The 18,205-nt window shown below is 48.3% G+C and overlaps 1 protein-coding gene across 1 annotated transcript in view; it reads left to right on the top strand.

Moving 5' to 3' along the window:
- Positions 1-14,110, top strand: part of LOC142674725 (protein Atg16l2-like) — a 47,820-nt gene extending 33,710 nt beyond the window's left edge. The window contains exons 10-17 of the mRNA XM_075847221.1: positions 4,026-4,131; positions 4,451-4,521; positions 6,185-6,253; positions 7,212-7,332; positions 8,839-8,944; positions 9,528-9,725; positions 10,038-10,139; positions 12,300-14,110. Coding sequence (XP_075703336.1) covers positions 4,026-4,131; positions 4,451-4,521; positions 6,185-6,253; positions 7,212-7,332; positions 8,839-8,944; positions 9,528-9,725; positions 10,038-10,139; positions 12,300-12,393 — 867 coding nt within the window. The 3' untranslated portion in view covers positions 12,394-14,110. The remainder of the gene's footprint in view (positions 1-4,025; positions 4,132-4,450; positions 4,522-6,184; positions 6,254-7,211; positions 7,333-8,838; positions 8,945-9,527; positions 9,726-10,037; positions 10,140-12,299) is intronic.
- Positions 14,111-18,205: the final 4,095 nt, after the last annotated feature.

Here is an 18,205-nt window from a genome sequence, read left to right as displayed (position 1 = left end):
GCTGCATTGACTATTCTGCTGGTGGAGTCACTGTGTACATACATTACATTACTTATCCTGTACTGATCCTGAGTTATATCCTGTATTATACTCCAGAGCTGCACTCACTATTCTGCTGGTGGAGTCACTGTGTACATACATTACATTACTTATCCTGTTCTAATCCTGAGTTACATCCTGTATTATACTCCAGAGCTGCACTCACTATTCTGCTGGTGGAGTCACTGTGTACATACATTACTTATCCTGTACTAATCCTGAGTTACATCCTGTATTATACTCCAGAACTGCACTCACTATTCTGCTGGTGGAGCCACTGTGTACATACATTACATGACTTATCCTGTACTGATCCTGAGTTATATCCTGTATTATACTCCAGAGCTGCAGTCACTATTCTGCTGGTGTAGTCACTGTGTACATACATGACATGACTTATCCTGTACTGATCCTGAGTTATATCCTGTATTATACTCCAGAGCTGCACTCACTATTCTGCTGGTGGAGTCACTGTGTACATACATTACTTATCCTGTACTGATCCTGAGTTACATCCTGTATTATACTCCAGAGCTGTACTCACTATTCTCCTGGTGGAGTCACTGTGTACATACATTACATTACTTATCCTGTACTGATCCTGAGTTACATCCTGTATTATACTCCAGAGCTGCACTCACTATTCTGCTGGTGGAGTCACTGTGTACATACATTACATTACTTATCCTGTACTGATCCTGAGTTATATCCTGTATTAGGGCGGGTTCACACATAGCGGAATTTCACTTAAATTCCGCTGCGGACACTCCGCAGCGTTAATCCGCAGCGGAGCCGTTTCTCCATTGACTTTCACTTTAATTTAGCAGTGTTCGTTTACACGATGCGTACAATTCCGCTGCGGAGCATAGGCTGCGGAGCGGAATTTGGTGTCCGCAGCATGCTCTGTCTGTTGCGGAGCAGTGGCGGACTGGTTGCGGACTCATGGCGGAATTTCTCCATTGACTTCAATGGAGAGTCAAAATTCCGCAATGAAGTCCGCAGATCTTATGTGTGCTGCGGAGCGTATTGTTTTTACTACCATGACATTTCTTCATTCTGGCTGGACCTATGTATTTCTAGGTCTACAGCCAGACTGAGGAAGTCAATGGGGCTCCCGTAATGACGGGAGCGTTGCTAGGAGACGTCTGTAAATAGTCACTGTCCAGGGTGCTGAAAGAGTTACGCGATCGGCAGTAACTGTTTCTGCACCCGGGACAGTGACTACCGATCTCAATATACATGTATCTGTAAAAAAACATATAAGTTCATACTTACCGAGAACTCCCTGCGTCTGTCTCCAGTCCGGCCTCCCAGGATGACGTTTCAGTGTAAGTGACGGCTGCAGCCAATCACAGGCCAAGCACAGGCTGCAGCGGTCACATGGACTGGAGCGTCATCCAGGGAGGTCGGGCCGGATGCCGAAAGAGGGACGCGTCACCAAGACAACGGGCGGTAAGTATGAATTTCTTTGACTTTCACTAGGGAAAGTGCTGTCCCTTCTCTCTATCCTGCACTGAATAGGGAGAAGAGAAGCACTTTTCCTGCAGTCCGCAGCGGCCAGTCCGCATCAATTTTCTGCACATTTTGTGCAGATCCGCTGCAGAATCTGCAACGCAGATTCTGTGCGGCATTGATGCGGACAGTTGCGGAGGAATTCCGCCATGTGTGGTCATGCCCTTATACTCCAGAGCTGCACTCACCATTCTGCTGGTGGAGACACTGTGTGCATACATTACATTACTTATCCTGTACTGATCCTGAGTTACATCCTGTATTATACTCCAGAGCTGCACTCACTATTCTGCTGGTGCAGTCACTGTGTACATACATTACATTACTTATCCTGTACTGATCCTGAGTTACATCCTGTATTATACTCCAGAGCTGCACTCACTATTCTGCTGGTGGAGTCACTGTGTACATACATTACTTATCCTGTACTGATCCTGAGTTATATCCTGTATTATACTCCAGAGCTGCACTCACTATTCTGCTGGTGGAGTCACTGTGTACATACATTACATTACTTATCCTGTACTGATCCTGAGTTATATCCTGTATTATACTCCAGAGCTGCACTCACTATTCTGCTGGTGGAGACACTGTGTACATACATTACATTACTTATCCTGTATTATACTCCAGAGCTGCACTCACTATTCTGCTGGTGGAGTCACTGTGTACATACATTACTTATCCTGTACTGATCCTGAGTTATATCCTGTATTATACTCCAGAGCTGCACTCACTATTCTGCTGGTGGAGTCACTGTGTACATACATTACATTACTTATCCTGTACTGATCCTGAGTTATTTCCTGTATTATACTCCAGAGCTGCACTCACTATTCTGCTGGTGGAGACACTGTGTACATACATTACATTACTTATCCTGTACTGATCCTGAGTTACATCCTGTATTATACTCCAGAGCTGCAGTCACTATTCTGCTGTTGGTGTCACTGTGTACATACATTACATTACTTATCCTGTACTGATCCTGAGTTACATCCTGTATTATACTCCAGAGCTGCACTCACTATTCTGCTGGTGGAGTCACTGTGTATATACATTACATTACTTATCCTGTACTGATCCTGAGTTATATCCTGTATTATACTCCAGAGCTGCAGTCACTATTCTGCTGTTGGTGTCACTGTGTACATACATTACATTACTTATCCTGTACTGATCCTGAGTTACATCCTGTATTATACTCCAGAGCTGCACTCACTATTCTGCTGGTGGAGTCACTGTGTATATACATTACATTACTTATCCTGTACTGATCCTGAGTATATCCTGTATTATACTCCAGAGCTGCTCTCACTATTCTGCTGGTGGAGTCACTGTGTACATACATTACATTACTTATCCTGTACTGATCCTGAGTTATATCCTGTATTATACTCCAGAGCTGCACTCACTATTCTGCTGGTAGAGTCACTGTGTACATACATTACTTATCCTGTACTGATCCTGAGTTACATCCTGTATTATACTCCAGAGCTGCGCTCACTATTCTGCTGGTGGAGTCACTGTGTACATACATTACTTATCCTGTACTGATCCTGAGTTATATCCTGTATTATACTCCAGAGCTGCACTCACTATTCTGCTGGGGGAGTCACTGTGTACATACATTACATTACTTATCCTGTACTGATCCTGAGTTACATCCTGTATTATACTCCAGAGCTGCACTCACTATTCTGCTGCTGGAGTCACTGTGTACATACATTACATTACTTATCCTGTACTGATCCTGAGTTACATCCTGTATTATACTCCAGAGCTGCACTCACTATTCTGCTGGTGGAGTCCCTGTGTACATACATTGCATTACTTATCCTGTACTGATCCTGAGTTATATCCTGTATTATACTCCAGAGCTGCACTCACTATTCTGCTGGTGGAGTCACTGTGTACATACATTACATTACTTACCCTGTACTGATCCTGAGTTATATCCTGTATTATACTCCAGAGCTGCAGTCACTATTCTGCTGGTGTAGTCACTGTGTACATACATGACATGACTTATCCTGTACTGATCCTGAGTTACATCCTGTATTATACTCCAGAGCTGCACTCACTATTCTGCTGGGGGAGTCACTGTGTACATACATTACTTATCCTGTACTGATCCTGAGTTACATCCTGTATTATACTCCAGAGCTGCACTCACTATTCTGCTGGTGGAGTCCCTGTGTACATACATTACATTACCGGGGGTTCAGAGCGTGAAGTTTCTGCCTTTGCTCCCAGCTATTCTCCCACATTTTTGGACATGGAGTATAAGATTGTGAGAGTGACGTGCGGTCAGTTCCGGGATATAAATGAGAAGGATCGGGGGGGTTATCAGGAATAAGATAAGAATATTTGTTTGATGACCCGATTCTCATGACGTTTTCCCCGGGTGACCCTTTCAGGTGCCCACGTGAGGTCCGTTTTGTGACAATTCTCTATATTGATTTTTTTTCCAGGAGATTCATGACTCTGAAATTCACGCAGTCAAGTTTAGCCCGAACTCCAAGATGGTGGCCACCGGAGGGGCAGACAGAGTGGTTAAGATTTGGGACGTTGTTGGAGGTGAGGATCACATGACACTGAGCACAGCAGAGGCTCCTCCCACACTGCAGGGACTATGAACCCTGTGCTCTGTCCTGAGGCATGATGGGAGCGTCAGAATATAATAAAGGGACTAATATTTCTTTACCATGTGACTCCGGGAGGATTCCTGCATCGGGGGGGTTATATCAGTAGTGAGTAGTTCCCCGTATAGGTCCCTGTTATTTATGTTAAAAGTGACCACATTAGATTGCAAGCTCTGCTGTCAAACAAGACAAAGTGTTTATTTTATATGCAGTATTTATTTCTTATGTATTTTGTATTTCTCTCCCCCCTATAGGGCAGCTGCACGTCCAGCAGGTGCTACAGGGAAGTAATGGTGTAATAACTAGTATTGAATTCGACCCCTCGGTACGTATTTCTAGTACAGGAAAGCTAAAACTCTGGTCTATATTTTCTGCTCTGTGGAATGCAGTCTATTGTTCCCAGTTATCAGCCATTTCAGGCTAGGAGTATATGGAACATGGCGTACATCTTATTTTTCTGCCCCTTTTTTCCTAGTCCCGACTGACGTGAGAGTCTTATGAGAAGTCTGTGTAGCACGGAGAGGCCGTGTATAGTAGAGCAGCACGGAGAGGCCGTGTATAGTAGAGCAGCACGGAGAGGCCGTGTATAGTAGAGCAGCGCGAAGAGGCCGTGTATAGTAGAGCAGCGCGGAGAGTCCGTGTATAGTAGAGCAGCACGCAGAGGCCGTGTATAGTAGAGCAGCATGGAGAGGCCGTGTATAGTAGAGCAGCACGGAGAGGCCGTGTATAGTAGAGCAGCATGGAGAGGCCGTGTATAGTAGAGCAGCACGGAGAGGCCTCCAGTTAGTGGCACCTGCCATTTCAGGATCACCCACAACTTTCGGGCGCTTACGATCCAGTATCCCGCCCTGTAATCTCCAAACCTCTGCCCCCGACTACAACACTCACTACTGAGCTCCAGAACTCATCACGAGGGGCTCTATGCGTGGTGGTCTCCATGGCCGAGCAGCTGCAGACGAGACCGATATGACCACGTACGATCTATGGCCAGAAGTATGTGCACCCCTCCTAATTATGGAGTTCAGGAGTTTAACCCATTGCAAACAAGTCCAAAAAAAATCACGCACACAGCCATGTGATCTCCATAGACAGACATTGCTAGAAGTATTGTGTCGTACTGAAGAGCTCAAGACCGGGAGTGACTGCACTGAGCCCGGACCTCAACCCCAACCAACACCTTTATAATGAATTGGAGCGCTGATTACGAGCCGGACCTTCCCCAACATCAGCGCCTGACCCCACAGACACCCCAAAATCTTATGGAAAGTCTTCCCGGAAGAGTGGGAAAGGGACAACTCCATATTAACGCCCATGGTTGTGGAATGGGATGTCCCCCAAGCTCATGTGTGTGATGGTCGGGGGGGGGGGGACACATACGTTCTACCAGATAGTGTCTGGTGCCAAGCAGCAGCCGGAGAGGGGTAAAGCCACCAACGCTGGAGACACGTTCTATGGAGGGTCCAGGTCACCATCTGATGGAGGAATCTGGGTTTGGCAGATTCCAGGAGAAGACTTCCTGCCCGGCGCTGCGGAGACGCCTCTGCAGTCTGGTAGAAGGTGATTGGTCGTGGTCGATCCTCATGGTTCGTGTCTTTAGTTCCAGCGCAGAGGAGTCGTAATTCTGCAGTTAGACGACCTCTAGAGGATTCTCGACGCCTGATATTGGGGTCACCGTTCCTGTTCTGCCAGCCAATGACCCTGGGGATACAATGAGGTCCATGACGAAATGGAAGAACCGGACTGCTCCGAGCCCTGACCCATCCTCCCCTGGCGGGCCGGGTCATCCAGCCTCAGTGCTCAACCCCAGGTGGTGGCAGTAAAGGGGGGAACCAGTGAGAATGACTGAGACGATCAGGCGCATATGGAGGTGATCTTCAGGGAGGGCTGCACATTCTCTTGAGCCTGTAATATTATTCTCTCCTGTAGGTGGCAGCATTTTCAAACTTTTGGGTGTCAGGAATTCTGAGTTTTTCCTATTATTTTTTCAGGGTGCGCAGCTTTTGGCCGCCTCATCTGATGGATCCGCTCATCTGTGGAAACTGGACAGTAAATCCAGCGTACGTCTCCTCTAGTCGGTCGTTGTGCAGTGTGTCGTGCAGGGGGCGCAGTCTATATGAGATTATGTATAATGGGGGTCAGTGACTAAAAATCTGTACACCCCCTTCTATACCATGCATAGGCACAGGTAGTGATATAACACCTTTTGCTTGATTGCAATGAGAAACGTAATGCTTCATTTTACCTTCGGGGGCGCTGCAGGGCAAAAGAGTCCCCAACAGTTTACAGCAGCAGAATACCCTGTGATCACGGGGACTGTCCTATCAATAAGGGATTGTCCAAACTAAGCAGCCATTTAACTGTTCTCATTACCCTAATGTACGTGGAGGAGATCAGCAGAGCCGTGTGCTGAACTAAGAGGGCGCCGCTGCTCCAGGGGAGGGTGACAGGCTGCCTACTGAGAGAATCTGCGGGAGGTGACAGAGGTTCTGTATTTTACTATTATGTATTGGGTTTCAATTCCTAAATAGTTTCAAAATCTCTGTTTTCTGACAGTGAATGAAACATTCAGAAAAAAAAAAATAGATCTGAGTGTTTGTTACATTGTTTCCAGATGGATTCAAATCTCTCCTGTCCAGAAAGTTTGTTACAATGTATCCGTTTGGAGGCTACAAAAGATGGTCCAGACAGGATACAATTGTAACAAACCTTTAGCTGTGAGAAGAGGTCAGAATGGGTTCCCATTCACTGGAAGCAAGCAGACATCTTGAAAATGGTGAGGAATTGAAGAACTTTTTACTATACACCCCCTCCCACCCCTGGACCACCACTGCCCCCTCCTCCACAGGGACAATAGTCACTCTGCCCTCTACATGAAAATATGGGGGGGGGGGTCCGACGACCTGTCCCAGGAGGGAGCACCCATCTTGTCACTCTGTGGCCCCCGGCACCCTGTATTGCTGTCAGTGGGCGGTCTCCATAATATATTGACATGCGACTCCTTTTACTCCCCTGTAGGACACGCTGACCGGACACACCGGGAAGGTCACTGCCGCCAGGTTCAAGATGTCCACGTATCGAGCGGTCACATGCAGCATGGACAGGACCGTCCGGGAATGGGATCTGCATAAAGCAGCCTGTAGGTGACGGACATTCCCCTATAGAATCCCCCTATAGAGGCTTCTGGGTGGTGCGCAGCTTGGCCAAGGCGCCAACATTTGGTCATGTGATGTCATCAATGGGACTCCCACTCGGGCAAGGAGCTCAATTCCCTGTCTTTGTGGGTGGAAGGGAAGGGACCGCCCCTCTGCAGATTTATGCCACACCCCCGAGGAGCAGGTCACATGATCAGAATATCCATAGAGATACCATGTGATCATGAAAATATATACTTAAAGGGCCATGCCTCCTAAAATAAAACCTCACCAGTCTCCGGCTCCCATATTGCTGCATGATGTTAGGAAAGCTGGGTATGGCTGCCATGAACGTTCACATAGGTGCCGTCACCCAGCTTTTCCAGACTCCTGAATTTCAAATCTGTCCGTATTACATTTCTTACTCCTATGTCAATGTATATGAATAAGTAGATTTGCCTCTCAGGAGTGTAGGAAAGCTGGGTGACAACCATTACAGCTCACGCTTGGGAAAAATGGTTCTGGGTGAGAACGCTCGTGAGCGTTATACGGTTGTCACCCAGCTTTCCCGGAAATGTCTGAATAGAATATTTTACAGCTTCACAGAGAAGTTTTATGTAAAGGGGAAGTCCACCCTGTATACATATATCAGTGGATGAGATTGGCGCGGCCCGTTCTCTGCATGCAGCCCCCCCCCCCCCCCCCCAGGCCCCTGTGTTGTGTATTTTGGAGATAATCTGTTTACTCTTTACTTTTAAGCTGCGCCTCGTTGAGGAGACGGGTAAGACGGACGGGGAGTCGATGTTCTTGTCTTGTGTCACTGGTTTCCCCATCATCGTGTTTATTGTGTATTTTCTGCATCAGAATAACCAGAGTTGTGTATATGAAGCGGATTCTACGGCCACATAATCCCTATAATCCCTATAATCCGGCACCCGGTGCTCTGGAGTTTCTGCTATTATGGCCATAAATCTCTGACCCTAATAAAAAAATAACAATTAGTTACTGGATTAGGACAAATCCAACACCTGTTGATCCGCGGAGGCAGCGGGGCCCGGGGCTCTAGTGGCGGCATCATCGTCATCATCATCATCGTCATCGTAGCGCCATCCCCATAATGATGAGGAAGACGACGGCCGCCGGTCACTACTAGAATTTAGCTTTTCCAATAATTCAGGATTCTAGACAAATATTATTACTTTACTGTGTCAGTGCCCGGAGACAGAGTGCCCGGAGACAGAGTGCCCGGAGACATAATTCATACTACATTTCCCGTACTGTGCCCGGTTGGCGTCATACACTTATACACAGTTATCACTGCCTGCGACTGGTCCCTCCGGCTCCTGAGCTGATGTCTAGTCCCAGGTCCCGGTGCTGTGAGGTATCAGTCCCAGAAGTTCTGAACTATCAGGCAGTGGCCTCCTAATCTGGAATAGGGCTATTCATGTTGCATATCTTGCAGTATTACCGGACTCCACCATATTGCGCTGGTTTCCCTCTTGTGTTTGCAGGTGTCCGGTGTATCCCGGTGCCCTCCTACTGCAGTGACGTCGTCTGCTCCGACTCTTATATGATCAGCGGGCACCACGACAAGAAGATCCGCTTCTGGGACAGCAGGTAACGGACAGCCTGTCACCACTTATCTCCGTTGACCATTAAACCTCAGCTCCTCTGTCTACTCCAGTCACATCCAAAGCTGCATTAAATCTGCTTGGCTGCTACTGTTTGGGATTCTGTGGCACTGAGATCCTATAGCAAGGTGCATTTTACTACATCTCCCACCGTGCCCCACAGCAGATCTTCAGATGAGGAGAGCAGGCAAATGTGAGGTCCTTCAACCTCATAGTAAAAAGGAAACCAGCAGCTCTGGATGTGACTGGAGTATAAGACACGAAGCCGTTGGGAATGAGTCATTTATTGGACTGTCCTGTTAATATCATTCGTGCTGATTACTGACATTGATTACATTCTTTCCTCATTTATTAATTGTGTTTTTGCCTGAAATTGCCTTAAAGGGACAGTACCGCAAAAAAAACTTTTTGTCAGTCCTCGGAGGATTCAGCAGAAGTCTTGTTAGGATTAGGCAGAGATGCTCTGGTGTTCCCTGGATGTCTCTACCTGCTCCCAACCGGGTTGCATTGATGCCGGATTAAAGGACTTTCAGTGTTTCGGGGGTTTGACGTCCGGTCTTGTTCCTCAGGTCTCCGCTTTGCATACGTGAGGTGACGCTGGAGGAAAAAGTGACGTCTCTGTACATCGAGCAGGAGCAGACGCAGCTTCTGAGCTGCTCCCGGGACGACGCGCTCAGCCTGATGGATCTGCGGACGGGGAGCGTGCGCCTGGTGTGCAGAGCGGACGGCTTCAAATGTGGCTGCGACTGGACCAAGGCGATTCTGAGGTGAGCGCCGCGTGGCAGCGTAATGTGCGCCACACGAGGGGCCACGTAGATCAGCGAAGGAAGCCACTCCTGGAGGGGAACAGGGATTCTCTGATCCCAAGAGCTTGCAGTCAGATTGACATTTCTGTTTAGATCTGTTCCTGGGTGACTAGCAGTATGGCCCCATGTTAGCTCTCCCCTGTGTGACCACCCAGCTTTCCCAGACTCCTGACTGGCAGCCCTAGTTATTCAGTGATGTGAAGGTTTTCTGGGCGGCCGGTCGGGTGTAACGAGCCGCGATATTTCTCACCGCTGCCGCTCTTGTGTCTGCAGCCCGGACGCCAGTTACTGCACGGCCGGCTCCTCTGATGGGACGATCTTTATATGGAACACGCGGACAGGACTGCTGGAGCGGAGTCTGAGCGGAGAGCACAGGTGAGCGGCGGCGGCGGCGCGGTGTACGTGTCATACATTCCTGCTCGCCACTTCTGCATAAGGAATGTTCCAAATACAACCAATGTATAATAAAAAGTTACGCAATTTGCCAATATACTTTCTCTATCAATTTCTCACAGTTTTCAATATCTCTGCTTGCTGTCATTCAATAGGAACCTTCTTGGTTTACGGTCAGGGGATACTAATCCATTTTGGTCATAGACAAACACAACTTACTTCATTTTTATTTATTTTTGATCCCCTGAAAATAAACATTGAAGGTTTATATTGCATGACAGAAAGCAGAGATCTTGAAACCTGGAAGAAATTTAAACAAAGTATGTTGGAGAATTGTATAGCTTCTAATTATACAAAGAGTAATATATTATTTGCTGAAAACGGACAAAATCTCCTGAGTTACATCATGTTTTACCCTCCAATCACAGTCAGAGCTGCATTCACGGACGTTTAGTTTAATCAGGTCTTATTCTCCAGTCAGAACCAGAGCTGCATACTGCAGAATCTTATATGAACCTTGTGGGATTGGTCCGACAATAGGAGCAGAGATTATTCTGCACTCGTTGTCACTCCTTTTGTTGGAGAACTCTAGTCAACATCTCCCCAGCCTGAAATGTCTGATAACAGAGAACAGCAGATTGCATACAGACCGCACACGAAGACGAAAAATAGGCTGCAGGCGTAATGTTCCAATACCTCTTATGCTCCTGAATCTTGCAGTGCCTCTAACCTCCACCAGAGAGCGCTACAGGCAAACAATCACTAGGCAGCAGTACCTCTCAGCTCCACCAGAGAGCGCTGCAGGTAAAACATCACTAACCAGCAGTACCTCCCACCACCACCAGAGAGCGCTGCAGGAAAACAATCACTAACCAGCAATACCTCTCACCTCCACCAGAGAGCGCTGCAGGTAAACAATCACTAACCAGCAGTACCTCTCATCACCACCAGAGAGCGCTGCAGGTAAACAATCACTAACCAGCAGTACCTCTCACCTCCACCAGAGAGCGCTGCAGGAAAACAATCACCAACCAGCAATACCTCTCACCTCCACCAGAGAGCGCTGCAGGTAAAGAATCACTAACCAGCAGTACCTCTCATCACCACCAGAGAGCGCTGCAGGTAAACAATCACTAACCAGCAGTACCTCTCACCTCCACCAGAGAGCGCTGCAGGAAAACAATCACTAACCAGCAATACCTCTCACCACCACCAGAGAGTGCTGCAGAAAAATAATCACCAACCAGCAATACCTCTCACCTCCACCAGAGAGCGCTGCAGGTAAACAATCACTAACCAGCAGTACCTCTCACCACCACCAGAGAGCGCTGCAGGTAAACAATCACTAACCAGCAGTACCTCTCATCACCACCAGAGAGCGCTGCAGGTAAACAATCACTAACCAGCAGTACCTCTCACCTCCACCAGAGAGCGCTGCAGGTAAACAATCACTAACCAGCAGTACCTCTCACCACCAGCAGAGAGTGCTGCAGGAAAAACATTAACTAGCAGTACCTCTCACCACCACCAGAGTGCGCTGCGGGCAAACGATCACTAACTGGTAGAAACGGTCAGAAAGTTCAGAGACATTGTCCAAAATTCATTTTCCCTGAAATCACTTGATTGTCGTTTTTTCATAAACACTTGTCTCTGGACTATGTCTGGGGGCACTGCGGCTATCACTGTTATGGGGGCGCTGCGGCTATCACTGTTATGGGGGCACTGCGGCTGTCACTGTTATGGGGGCACCTCGGCTGTCATTGTTATGGGGGCACTGCGGCTATCACTTATGGGGGTGCTGCGGCTGTCAGTGTTATGGGGGCACTGTGGCTGTCATTGTTATGGGGGCACTGTGGCTATCACTGTTATGGGGGTGCTGCGGCTGTCATTGTTATGGGGGCACTGGCTATCACTGTTATGGGGGTGCTGCGGCTGTCATTGTTATGGGGGCACTGTGGCTGTCATTGTTATGGGGGCACTGTGGCTATCACTGTTATGGGGGTGCTGCGGCTGTCATTGTTATGATGGCATGAGGAGCAGAGTCCCCTCAGCAGCACAGAGTATTTCAGGGTCATCTGCAATTACAAAATAGAAAGTGAAGCGTGACTAGTGTCTCAGTGATTGTTCCTCCTCCCTCCACAGTGCATCGGTGAATGCTGTGGCGTGGTCCGTGTCCGGGGATTACGTGGTCAGTGTGGACCGGGGGAAGAAGGCCGTCCTGTGGAGTGAATACTGAGTCTTAGAAGGAATGGCGGACAAGCAGAGGGCGGAGACACAGAAAAACGGGACATCAAGTGCCACTTGGACGCCCACGATCCGGTGTTCTTTTTCTACGGGCGGAAATAGGTTCAGGTGTCTGCCATCATAAAGGTCACAGATGTAGCAGAGCTGAATATGTTATGTAACAATGCAGATCAAAAACCGTAAACATTCCGTTAGATATAATGTTACATAGGACTGCAGGTAACGGTACAACAACACGGAAAGACACAGAGAGCACACAGTGATAACTCTCTGAGTACAGATAATGTAGTAGTGTTACCTGCAGTCCCATGTAACACCACAGATAACACAGTGATAACTCTCTGAGTACAGATAATGTAGTAGATGTTACCTGCAGTCCTATGTAACACCAAATATAACATAGTGATAACTCTCTGTGTACAGATAATGTAGTAGATGTTGCCTGCAGTCCTATGTAACACCACAGATAACACAGTGATAACTCTCTGAGTACAGATAATGTAGTAGTGTTACCTGCAGTCCTATGTAACACCACATATAACACACAGTGATAACTCTCTGAGTACAGATAATGTAGCAGTGTTACCTGCAGTCCTATGTAACACCACAGATAACACAGTGATAACTCTCTGAGTACAGATAATGTAGTAGTGTTACCTGCAGTCCTATGTAACACCACAGATAACACACAGTGATAACTCTCTGAGTACAGATAATGTAGTAGTGTTACCTGCAGTCCCATGTAACACCACAGATAACACAGTGATAACTCTCTGAGTACAGATAATGTAGTAGATGTTACCTGCAGTCCTATGTAACACCACATATAACATAGTGATAACTCTCTGTGTACAGATAATGTAGTAGATGTTGCCTGCAGTCCTATGTAACACCACAGATAACACAGTGATAACTCTCTGAGTACAGATAATGTAGTAGTGTTACCTGCAGTCCTATGTAACACCACATATAACACACAGTGATAACTCTCTGAGTACAGATAATGTAGCAGTGTTACCTGCAGTCCTATGTAACACCACACATAACACAGTGATAACTCTCTGAGGACAGATAATGTAGTAGATGTTACCTGCAGTCCTATGTAACACCACAGATAAAACAGTGATAACTCTCTGAGGACAGATAATGTAGTAGATGTTACCTGCAGTCCTATGTAACACCACAGATAAAACAGTGATAACTATCTGAGTACAGATAATGTAGTAGATGTTACCTGCAGTCCTATGTAACACCACAGATAACACAGTGATAACTCTCTGAGTACAGATAATGTAGTAGATGTTACCTGCAGTCCTATGTAACACCACAGATAACACAGTGATAACTCTCTGAGTACAGATAATGTAGTAGATGTTACCTGCAGTCCTATGTAACACCACAGATAACACAGTGATAACTCTCTGAGTACAGATAATGTAGTAGTGTTACCTGCAGTCCTATGTAACACCACAGATAACACACAGTGACAAACTCTGCTCTGCTACATCAGTGAGTTGAAAAGTCAAGAAGTGTCTCCCCGTGGTTGTACTTCTGGAATGTTACCTCACCCTCCGCCATCCTGAATACATGACACCAATGTCTGCTGGCGGTCACGTCTCAGTCACATCGCGGTCTTATGTTGTTCCGTTCACATATCGGTCTCGGGGGCGGTCACACGGTCACGTCTCGGGGGCGGTCACACGGTCACGTCTAGGGGGTGGGGCAATGTCTCGGGGGTGGGGCAATGTCTCGGGTGGTCACGTCTCGGGGGTGGGGCAATGTCTCGGGTGGTCACGTCTCGGGGGTGGGGCAATGTCTCGGGTGGTCACATCTCGGGGGTGGGGCAATGTCTCGGGGGTGTGGCAATGTCTCGGAGGTGGGGCAATGTCTCGGGTGGTCACGTCTCGGGGGTGGGCAATGTCTCGGGGGGTGGGGCAATGTCTGGGGTGGTCACGTCTCGGGGGTGTGGCAATGTCTCGGGGGTGTGCCAATGTCTCGGGGGTGTGCCAATGTCTCGGGGGTGGGGCAATGTCTCGGGGGTGGGGCAATGTCTCGGGGGTGGGGCAATGTCTCGGGGGTGGGGCAATGTCTCGGGGGTGGGGCAATGTCTCGGGGGTGGTCATGTCTCGGGGGTGGGGCAATGTCTCGGGGGTGGTCACGTCTCGGGGGTGGGGCAATGTCTCGGGGGTGGGGCAATGTCTCGGGGGTGGGGCAATGTCTCGGGGGTGGGGCAATGTCTCGTGGGTGGGGCAATGTCTCGGGTGGTCACGTCTCGGGGGTGGGGGAATGTCTCGGGGGTGGGGCAATGTTTCGTGGTCTCTGCACTTTATCTTTATTATAAACTTCTTATTTGTATTGATTTGTTCCTTTCATTGATTGGCGCCGGCGTCTTGTGCAGCTTGTAAGGCTGCACTCCAATTCGTTGGTGCTCTTCAGGTTCGGGTTTGAGTACCCCACTACAGATGTATAGAATAAACCCAAAAGGCGTCTCGTGTAGCGGCAGATTAATGATGATTCTGTTTCTCCCTCGGCCGCCATCTTTGTATCCACATACGGGGCGCACGCTGACATGAGGGGAACTCCACCTGCGATGGTTCTCCAGACCCCAAAATCTCATCGGATAAGAGCGGCCGAATCCTTCACCACCTCAATAGAAGCTTCTACGTAATCCCCTCCCCCGCCGCTGCCCCTCCCCCGCCTCTTGTACCGAGGTCTCCAGTGCTATATAAACTTCCAGTCATCCGGCATCTGATCGTCCGGACCCCCGGCTGGGGGAGGGGCAGCCTTGTGCCGGACAGACGGATTATACAGGATTAGAAGATCTGGTTTGTCCTCGGCTCCTCGTCGTCTCTTCCAGATTATTGAAACTCTAGTCCCATCTCAAGCTGCATTTACAGTTCTGCTCGATACCTCTCGGCCTGTAGGAGCGCACGTCTCGCTGCTGGTTCAGAGTGTACAGAACGTAATGTCCCGTTATGGAAGCAGAAGTGTAGATGCAGCTCTGGCTGTGACTGGAGTATATGGATATAATGGATCTCGCCCTTCCACCATCTCCCAAGAAAGTCACCAGGAATTGAAACTTGAAGACAGACGCCGGCCCTTTAAGGAGTCGATAACATAATAGGGGCTGTTTGGGGTCTGCACAGTCCGTCTGACGCTGTATTTTTTAGTCTCTGTTCACACAGTTTTTTGTAGGCTTTGACGTTGAGGCAAATGCAAGGACAGCGGGCAAAAAAACGCCGCAAAAACCGCTCCGAAACTAGCGCCGCAGTTTTTCTCTGCCTCCCATTGATTTCAAAGAGGTCAGAGGCGGAAACCGCGGCAAGAAAGGACGCGACACTTTTATTTTCCCGCGATCCGGGAGGATTCACACCGCGTTTTAGGAACCTGCCGTTTTTTTGCTGCGTTTTTAGCGGCAAAATATTCTGCGACCGGACGTGGCGGTTTTTAATTTGCATTTATTGGCTGGTGGCGTTTTTATAAACCGCAGCACGGGTTTGGTGTTTTTCCGGCACTCGGTGGCGTTTCTCGCGCGTAGACCTCCATACGTTTTTTTCGTCCATGTGTTACGTATTTTTATGGCGTATTTGGGGACTTCCTTTTTTTTTTTAAAGTAAACAGCAGGCGTTACCGCGAGGATTTGTTTGCGTCACGTCATCAATGAATCACATGATTTGCCATGTGAAAAACACGAAAAAACATCCGCAGGTAGGAAAACGCGCTGATGTGAAAGATGCCCCGGAAATCGCCATAAAATTCGCTTTTGGACTATTTTCCAGGAAAACATGAGTTTTTTTTGTGCGGTTTCTTTTGGAATCGGTGATGGGTGTTTCACCTCTGCTGTTCAGGGTCCGTGGAAAGCTGGGTGGGAAGGATTGTGGACGCGGTAATGGCGGTCATCTGGCGTCTGTTATCGGAGAATTTGTGTTTCTAGTGCAGTCAGGGATGGAAAGAGTTAAATGAAAATCTCTTCAGTTTAGTTTGGATTCATTATCGGAGCAGAACAAGCGATAACGGAGCAGCGTCGCGGGAGCCGCTGATCCCCCAGTAATGGGACTGCTCCCTGACCCAGGAGTCACCTCTCAGTCACAGCCACTGCTGCGGTAAGTAACACCCCAAGTGCCGGCCAATGACACGACACATATAATCCCTGCACCGCACACGTATAATCTCTCCACCTGCACCGCACATATATAATCTCTCCACCTGCTCCGCACATATAATCTCTCCACCTGCACCGCACATATATAATCTCCACCTGCACCGCACACATGTAATCTCTCCACCTGCACCGCACACATATAATCTCTCCTCCTGCACCGCACATATATAATCCCTCCACCTGCACCGCACACATATAATCCCTGCACCGCACACATATAATCTCTCCACCTGCACCGCACATATATAATCCCTCCACCTGCACCGCACATATATAATCCCTGCACCGCACATATATAATCCCTGCACCGCACAAGTATAATCTCTGCACCGCACATATATAATCCCTGCACCGCACAAGTATAATCTCTCCACCTGCACCGCACATATAATCCCTGCACCGCACATCTATAATCCCTGCACCGCACATCTATAATCCCTGCACCGCACAAGTATAATCTCTGCACCGCACATATATAATCCCTGCACCGCACACGTATAATCTCTCCACCTGCACCGCACATATATAATCCCTGCACCGCACACGTATAATCTCTCCACCTGCACCGCACATATATAATCTCTCCACCTGCTCCGCACATATAATCTCTGCACCGCACATATATAATCTCCACCTGCACCGCACACATGTAATCTCTCCACCTGCACCGCACACATATAATCTCTCCTCCTGCACCGCACATATATAATCCCTCCACCTGCACCGCACACATATAATCCCTGCACCGCACACATATAATCTCTCCACCTGCACCGCACATATATAATCCCTGCACCGCACACATATAATCCCTCCACCTGCACCGCACATATATAATCCCTGCACCGCACATATATAATCCCTGCACCGCACATATATAATCCCTGCACCGCACATATATAATCCCTGCACCGCACAAGTATAATCTCTGCACCGCACATATATAATCCCTGCACCGCACAAGTATAATCTCTCCACCTGCACCGCACATATAATCCCTGCACCGCACATATATAATCCCTGCACCGCACATCTATAATCCCTGCACCGCACAAGTATAATCTCTGCACCGCACATATATAATCCCTGCACCGCACACGTATAATCTCTCCACCTGCACCGCACATATATAATCCCTGCACCGCACACGTATAATCTCTCCACCTGCACCGCACATATAATCTCTCCACCTGCACCGCACACGTATAATCTCTCCACCTGCACCGCACATATAATCTGCACCGCACATATATAATCCCTGCACCGCACACGTATAATCCCTGCACCGCACACGTATAATCCCTCCACCTGCACCGCACATATAATCTCTCCACCTGCACCGCACACGTATAATCCCTGCACCGCACACGTATATTCTCTGCACCGCACACATAATCCCTCCACCTGCACCGCACATATATAATCCCTGCACCGCACACATATAATCCCTCCCCCTGCAACGCACACATATATTCTCTCCACCTGCACCGCACACGTATAATCTCTCCACCTGCACCGCACACATATAATCCCTCCACCTGCACCGCACACATAATCCCTGCACCGCACATATATAATCCCTGCACCGCACACATAATCTCTGCACCGCACACGTATAATCTCTCCACCTGCACCGCACATA

The sequence above is a fragment of the Rhinoderma darwinii genome (assembly GCF_050947455.1).
Source record: "Rhinoderma darwinii isolate aRhiDar2 chromosome 2 unlocalized genomic scaffold, aRhiDar2.hap1 SUPER_2_unloc_2, whole genome shotgun sequence".
In the NCBI taxonomy this organism is placed as follows: Eukaryota; Metazoa; Chordata; class Amphibia; order Anura; family Rhinodermatidae; genus Rhinoderma; species Rhinoderma darwinii.
This window is presented reverse-complemented; position numbering and strand designations above follow the sequence as displayed.